We start from the raw sequence: 8,441 nt of genomic DNA on the forward strand, positions 1-8,441 counted from the left end.
TCTAGAAAAGCAGAGGATGCTTAACCTACCAGTGCTACTGATCCATGCTCCCAGTATTAAGTGGAGTCTGGGTTGCGCATTTACCTTTGTTTTATTTATTTTTTTGTACGTGTTTTTTTTTCTAATAAATATAGATGTGTGCTCAATAAGTTTTAAATGATAGATTAGTTAAGTCGTCATATTTGTTTTCTCTCAGAATGTGTCTAAATTCTGTTGGATAAAATTGTCCAATATGGATATTTGTGTAATTTTCATCTGATAAGAGAAAATCAAACTGCCAAGCACAAACAAAAACACAAACAAAAAAACGTCCATAGTTTATCAACCATATCTTTTCCTTGACTGTGACCTACAAATTAAAAATTTATATTATGAATGCTAAAAATAATTGACTTTTGGGTACCATCGGCAAAAACATTTCAAGATGGTTTTAAGCATTTTGAGACACTGGGACTAATTGATAAAAGGACGAATATGGGGAAACATAACAAATGCACCAATGTATAAGCTAAATACAAAATAATAAATACTTTCAGAGATACACCGATAGGTCTTAAACAAGTGTAAACACACCTTTTAGTAAGCTGTGAAAGGCTTTGAAATATAACCGTTATTCATGTAGTCGTAAAAGTTTTCAAATTCAACTTACACAAATAAACTGAATTAAAGTACTCGTGTAAAACAACATAAAAGAACGTTTACAGTACCTATTTACCAATGGGATCTTCACATATACAAACATGGTGGACGCAAATAGACACTTGTCCAGAACCACAAGAACAGTCACTACTGGTGTAACAAAATCCTCGCTTCATATCAGGCTTGCTTAAAGAAAATAAGTTGAAGCTTATTTAGTATAGTGAGTCGTTTACAGGTATGTAAAGGTAGAAACGGTTCTGTAGCATGTATTGTGTGAAGGTAAGGTTTACAGGAATGTAAAGGTAGAAACGGTTCTGTAGCTCGTATTGTGTGAAGATACGGTTTACAGGTATGTAAAGGTAGAAACGGTTCTGTAGTTCCTATTGTGTGAAGATACGGTTTACAGGTATGTAAAGGTAGAAACGGATTTGTAGCACGTATTGTGTGAAGATAAGGTTTACAGGTATGTAAAAGTAGAAACGGTACTGTAGCACGTATTGTGTGAAGATAAGGTTTACAGGTATGTAAAAGTAGAAACGGTACTGTATCACGTATTGTGTGAAGATAAGGTTTACAGGTATGTAAAAGTAGAAACGGTTCTGCATCACGTATTGTGTGAAGGTAAGGTTTACAGGTATGTAAAGGTAGAAACGGTTCTGTAGCTCGTATTGTATGAAGATAAGGTTTACCGGAATGTAAAGGTAGAAACGGTTCTGTAGCTCGTATTGTGTGAAGATACGGTTTACAGGTATGTAAAGGTAGAAACGGATTTGTAGCACGTATTGTGTGAAGATAAGGTTTACAGGTATGTAAAAGTAGAAACGGTACTGTATCACGTATTGTGTGAAGATAAGGTTTACAGGTATGTAAAAGTAGAAACGGTACTGTAGCACGTATTGTGTGAAGATAAGGTTTACAGGTATGTAAAAGTAGAAACAGTACTGCAGTACGTATTGTGTGAAGATAAGGTTTACAGGTATGTAAAGGTAGGAACAGTACTGTAGCACGAATTGTGTGAAGATAAGGTTTACAGGTATGTAAAGGTAGAAAAAGTTCTATAGCACGTATTATGTGAAGATAAGGAAAGAAAAAGAATAATTACTTTAGTCATAGTAAACGACCTACCTAATATACAAGTTCTACTTACTCGTTTAAAGATTCACTAAGACCTATAAAAAAGAAAGAAAATTGCCAATATATATATATATATATATATATATATATATATATTGTATATTGTATTGTAAATAGTATTAGAACATGTGGGTCACTTTTTTTAGTTTAAGAGTAATTTGGGGATGTTATCTTTCAGTATTTGTAAAGATTTTACACTATTCGTTCAATGTCAAAATGTGTGATTGGATTTATTGAATTAAATAAAATACTCAAACTTTCTATTCTTAATCAGAAGAACTCGTCTTAAAGTAACTTGAAAAAGCATTGACATATACCTGAACAACCACACTGCTTCTGGCATAGCGCTCGGTATAACCGGAAGTTACAGTTTTTAACGTCTCCGCAACTGTCCGAAACGTCGTAACAAGCAAAGGTCACAGCTTCAAATATAAACATATCATATATCAGTACTGGTGTGTGTCAGACGTAATTACCACTGTGACATACGCCATTAAGAAAAGTTGATGAAACAGTATGCAGTGTGCATAAGCAACTGAACGCGCAGTGCTTTTTATTTTTAACATTGCACTCAACGAAGAGAAAAGAATGAACAAATAACCTTTCGTTCATTTTTTCGATCCAACTTTCGTTCCTATCGTGTGTGTATTTTTACATTAATTTAGAAGGGAAATTAAGGAAACCAGGATTAGCACTACCTGGTGAGTAGTATGAATTTAGTTCACAAAAGTTAAAAATATTGGTATTGAAGTAAGATGAAGATTTTGGTAACAAAGACCAACAAAAAATCATTGCTATATGATTTATATAAATACAGAGTTGATATTGTGCTGAAAACAGAGGATATTTCTTGGCGTAGTTCAATAAAAGGATGTAAAGTTAGACTCAGAACTGATAAAGATATAGCGACGATAATATCCGGAAAAACTTAACACAATCATATAGCGAACAAACGAAACGAAGAACGTCAAATACGTCTTTCTGTCAAATACGTCTTTCTGTCAAATACGTCTTTCTGTCAAATACGTCTTTCTGTCAAATACGTCTTTCTGTCAAACAAGTCGTAAAAACTGACATAAGTTAACGCCGATTAACATTTTTCGAACAGAATTGCAAAAAAATGGATGAAAGTAATCTCACTAGATGTGATTTGAAAAGCCTTTCTATGGCTATATCTAGATAAAGGAGTGAGAACTGATGTTTAACTTGGCTGCCACATTTCAGTAAACTTAGTGATTACATCTATGAAAGCAAAGATTTATCACATTTGTCTTATTTCAGTATTTAATGCTTTTCGAGACTTTGCTTTGTAGTTTTATCCTATTTATTCATGTTCTAGATGTTCAAAAAAAAAATCCTGCACAAAATCCTACTTCCACCTCCCCATGGTGTGTAGGGGGCCGCAATTTTTTTTCGCATTTATGTAATGCGTCGGATACATCATAACTATCCACAAGTTCATGGTGACGACCATAAAGCATTTATAGTGATTACTTAAATTTTGAGACCCTGTTCCAAAAGTCTAATTGTAAGAAATTTGGCACTGTTGGAAAAGTCCGCGTTGTTTCAGCAATCTCTGGTATAACGTATGAGTTGCGGAATGAAATCTACATATGCAGGTGCTGAAGGGGTGTTGCCACAGATAAAAGGTAAGCTGAAGGAAATTCTGCAATTGTTTAGCTACAAAATTGTATGTCGCATAAGTACATCTAAAGGTGTATTTGTTATACTTATATATATTTTTTTTAGAAAAATACCACGCACCACGGTACTTAATTAGACCACCCACACGGCTACAAGACTGTTTATGATGTTTTATGAATATCTGAATGAAGTTTGTAAATTATAATAAAGAGCATATGATGACAAATTTGTAAATAATTTCCACTTTTTTTTAATATTGTAACTAAAAAAACAAAATGAATATTATTGAACAATCGTGTACTATTATACGTTGATCAAGTAACACGGTTCGTTCAGTTGGCTGTAGCATAAAACGTATGCATGTAATCCTATATAGGCTACAAACCACTAATGTCACATCCCATAGGCTTCAATGCTACTTTCCTTGTGTTCAATTAGTTATGGAGCTTCTACCTTAAGTTAAACCTGAAGTAGACTATACATCATCTAAAAGCTGCATGTGTACACTAATAGCCCTGAAAATATTATGTAGGGTTTACTACCTTGCAGTGCGACACCGGCTCCTAGAAGACAATGAGCTAAAAAAGAATGGGAATTCCCCTACATTTAACAAAAAGGGGTCTTCATTGAACAGTCATAAAAAAAATATTTAATTCAGTAAGTTACAGTGTCCATTTTATATGCAGAAAAAAAAGAAAATATAATTCCCTGCAAACACAAGCTCACTTTGATGTGCATTTTTCCACAACATAACACAAGTGCACTAAAATTTGTGTAGTACTATTCTTCTAAAAGCTCATTGGTTGAATTAGTGGTATGTAACATAAATACTGTTGATCAGAATGAACGATTTCCACTTTGGTGTATTTGCAGTTTCTCCAACAAAACTGCTGTGTATGAAATCAGGGACATACCATAACACTACGTCAAAATATACAACACAATGAAAAGGGGATTCATAAACGAAAAGTGTTTACCTCGAGCCAACCCCAAATATATTGGGTCAAGACAATAACGATAAAAAATGATGATACAAACAATTCTTGAAAAACACAAAAGTTAAAACCTAATTTATAACAAACCTGTCAGGAAAGCTACAACTATGACCACTTTCATTGCAGTAATAATCACAAGGATGACTTTTGGCGGGTTGCTAAGGTCAAAGATAAGTGACGTAACATTGTACATTTGTTAACAACTCACTTTAGGCATTTCGGCGATAGTACAACAAAGCTAAAAAGGACACAGATCTTTCAAATCTTACAAATTTATTTACCGCAACTTATTTTAGTTTTGGCAAAATATTTCACCTTCCATTTCGTTTTTTTTTATTTTTTTTCTTTTATTTCATTTTTTTTTTCACTTTATATATCACTATATAATATTTGGATTATATTACATTTTTTTAAACAAAATTTTACCAAACGTTTAAACCTTCCCTATTATTGTTTTTTTTTTTTTTAATTTATTCCATTAATTTATTAATGATTGGATTACAATAATTTATGATTAAAAGACAAATGAGTTGACAATACACACAAGCCTACGACACGCGACTATTTTGACAGTGGACTCGTGCCTAAAATTCAATTACTCTTTTCTGTCATTACCTTGACTTTCTCAATTCCAAGTGTCAAACTGAAGAGCTATATAACCAATGGACATATCCAGAATAACCAGAACTTGTTTCTGTCATCATAGTGCTAACTGCAAAATGAAAGCCAAAGTCCAAATGAAAAACCGTGACAAGCGGTCTACACTTGTCGACAGTGAGCGGCGTTTTAAGAGAGCCTGTGAACAGATTGTCCAGCTGAACTACTCACTTGACGCACTTCAGCAAAGGTATAACAAAGCAAAGAAAGACAATCACAGATCTTTCAGATATTCACTACGCCTAAGAATAGCGGTTGTTGACGGCATGCGCAACATGTACTACGACTACGCCCACAACAAAGCAGAGACCATTGCTGAACTACGCCAAGAGCTGTTTGGTGAAGTCGTCGATATCGTCTCGGAGGAAACAGACATCGAGATGTACGATTAAAAGAATGAAGATGAACTTCCAAAAAAAAAAAACGGCTCTTTTCAGAGCCACACAACTTTTCAAAAAGATTCTTATATTGATAATGCTAGCTGTAAACTAGTCTTATTGGTAACAGAGTACAGTCGTAATTCTATGATAATTGCATAAGAATTTTTCATTTTACCAAAAAAGTGCCAGATATTTACCAGACGGAAAAACATAAGCCCATTTTATTTCCGTTTAGATTCTCTAGTGGAGAAAAATGCTACTTTAGTGGATATTGACTTTTTCCGTGTCACTTTAAATTTCAATTGAAATCTGAGAGTAAAAGGTTTGTGCGTAATTGAATTTTGCATGCATGCAAGTGAGAGGGCAGTGGCAAAGTATTGCACATTCAAGTGGAGATAACTCACTTTTTTCTACTACTTCATTAATTTCAAATTTCCAGTCTTATCCATCATTAGAATATCCACGTAGAGATTTCATGAGCATTAATATTGGAATTTATTCACAAATCTACAAATCTATTTACCGTAATTTATTTTAGTTTTGGCAAAATATTTCACCTTTCATTTCGTTTCTAGTCTTTTTCTTTTATTTTTTTCACTTTATATATCACTATATAATATTTGGATTATATTATTATATTTTTAAAATATTTTTAACAAAAGTTTTGACTTTCCCTATTGTTTTTTTTTTTTTTTTTTTAGTTTCTTCCATTAATTTATTAATGATTGGATTACAATAATTTATGATTAATAGACAAATGAGTTGACAATACACACAAGCCCACGACACGCGACTATTTTGACAGTGGACTCGTGCCTTAAATTCAATTACTCTTTTCTGTCATTACCTTGACTTTCTCAATTCCAAGTGTCAAACTGAAGAGCTATATAACCAATGGACATATCCAGAATAACCAGAACTTGTTTCTGTCATCATAGTGCTAACTGCAAAATGAAAGCCAAAGTCCAAATGAAAAACCGTGACAAGCGGTCTGCACTTGTCGACAGTGAGCGGCGTTTTAAGAGAGCCTGTGAACAGATTGTCCAGCTGAACTACTCACTTGACGCACTTCAGCAAAGGTATAACAAAGCAAAGAAAGACAATCACAGATCTTTCAGATATTCACTACGCCTAAGAATAGCGGTTGTTGACGGCATGCGCAACATGTACTACGACTACGCCCACAACAAAGCAGAGACCATTGCTGAACTACGCCAAGAGCTGTTTGGTGAAGTCGTCGATATCGTCTCGGAGGAAACAGACATCGAGATGTACGATTAAAAGAATGAAGATGAACTTCCAAAAAAAAAAAAACGGCTCTTTTCAGAGCCACACAATTTTTTCAAAAAGATACTTATATTGTTAATGCTAGCTGTAAACTAGTCTTATTGGTAACAGAGTACAGTCGTAATTCTATGATAATTGCATAAGAATTTTTCATTTTACCAAAAAAGTGCCAGATATTTACCAGAGGGGAAAACATAAGCCCATTTTATTTCCGTTTAGATTCTCTAGTGGAGAAAAATGCTACTTTAGTGGATATTGACTTTTTCCGTGTCACTTTAAATTTCAATTGAAATCTGAGAGTAAAAGGTTTGTGCGTAATTGAATTTTGCATGCATGCAAGTGAGAAGGCAGTGGCAAAGTATTGCACATTCAAGTGGAGATAACTCACTTTTTTCTACTACTTCATTAATTTCAAATTTCCAGTCTTATCCATCATTAGAATATCCACGTAGAGATTTCATGAGCATAAATATTGGAATTTATTTACAAATCTACAAATCTATTTACCGTAATTTATTTTAGTTTTGGCAAAATATTTCACCTTTCATTTCGTTTCTAGTCTTTTTCCTTTTATTTTTTTCACTTTATATATCACTATATAATATTTGGATTATATTATTATATTTTTTAATTTTTTTTTAACAAAAGTTTTGACTTTCCCTATTGTTTTTTTTTTTAGTTTCTTCCATTAATTTATTAATGATTGGATTACAATAATTTATGATTAATAGACAAATGAGTTGATAATACACACAAACCCACGACACGCGACTATTTTGACAGTGGACTCGTGCCTTAAATTCAATTACTCTTTTCTGTCATTACCTTGACTTTCTCAATTCCAAGTGTCAAACTGAAGAGCTATATAACCAATGGACATATCCAGAATAACCAGAACTTGTTTCTGTCATCATAGTGCTAACTGCAAAATGAAAGCCAAAGTCCAAATGAAAAACCGTGACAAGCGGTCTACACTTGTCGACAGTGAGCGGCGTTTTAAGAGAGCCTGTGAACAGATTGTCCAGCTGAAGTACTCACTTGACGCACTTCAGCAAAGGTATAACAAAGCAAAGAAAGACAATCACAGATCTTTCAGATATTCACTACGCCTAAGAATAGCGGTTGTTGACGGCATGCGCAACATGTACTACGACTACGCCCACAACAAAGCAGAGACCATTGCTGAACTACGCCAAGAGCTGTTTGGTGAAGTCGTCGATATCGTCTCGGAGGAAACAGACATCGAGATGTACGATTAAAAGAATGAAGATGAACTTCCAAAAAAAAAAACGGCTATTTTCAGAGCCACACAATTTTGTTCAAAAAGATTCTTATATTGATAATGCTAGCTGTAAACTAGTCTTTTTGGTAACAGAGTACAGTCGTAATTCTATGATAATTGCATAAGAATTTTTCATTTTACCAAAAAAGTGCCAGATATTTACCAGAGGGGAAAACATAAGCCCATTTTATTTCCGTTTAGATTCTCTAGTGGAGAAAAATGCTACTTTAGTGGATATTGACTTTTTCCGTGTCATTTTAAATTTCAATTGAAATCTGAGAGTAAAAGGTTTGTGCGTAATTGAATTTTGCATGCATGCAAGTGAGAAGACAGTGGCAAAGTATTGCACATTCAAGTGGAGATAACTCACTTTTTTCTACTACTTCATTAATTTCAAATTTCCAGTCTTATCCATCATTAGAA

At 33.6% G+C, this 8,441-nt stretch overlaps 1 protein-coding gene across 2 annotated transcripts; it reads right to left on the reverse strand.

The window, feature by feature from the left end:
• Positions 1-302: 302 nt before the first annotated feature.
• Positions 303-4,621, reverse strand: LOC148618368 (uncharacterized). Of its 2 annotated transcripts, none has more exons than XM_088577213.1 (5): positions 4,500-4,621; positions 2,091-2,195; positions 1,787-1,808; positions 708-825; positions 303-349 (listed from the first exon to the last, which is right to left on the reverse strand). In XM_088577213.1, exons 1-4 carry the CDS (start codon positions 4,603-4,605, stop codon positions 708-710), a joined length of 351 nt encoding a protein of 116 aa, XP_088433339.1. In that variant the 5' UTR covers positions 4,606-4,621; the 3' UTR covers positions 303-349. The 2 variants fall into 2 exon arrangements, with proteins under 2 accessions (XP_088433339.1, XP_088433340.1); XM_088577214.1 differs by lacking the exon at positions 4,500-4,621 and adding an exon at positions 3,803-3,836.
• Between the last annotated feature and the right edge of the window lie 3,820 nt (positions 4,622-8,441).

Source organism: Perna viridis, chromosome 4 (genome assembly GCF_037379345.1).
Source record: "Perna viridis isolate PV_CMFRI_1.1 ecotype Kerala chromosome 4, ASM3737934v1, whole genome shotgun sequence".
NCBI lineage: Eukaryota > Metazoa > Mollusca > Bivalvia > Mytilida > Mytilidae > Perna > Perna viridis.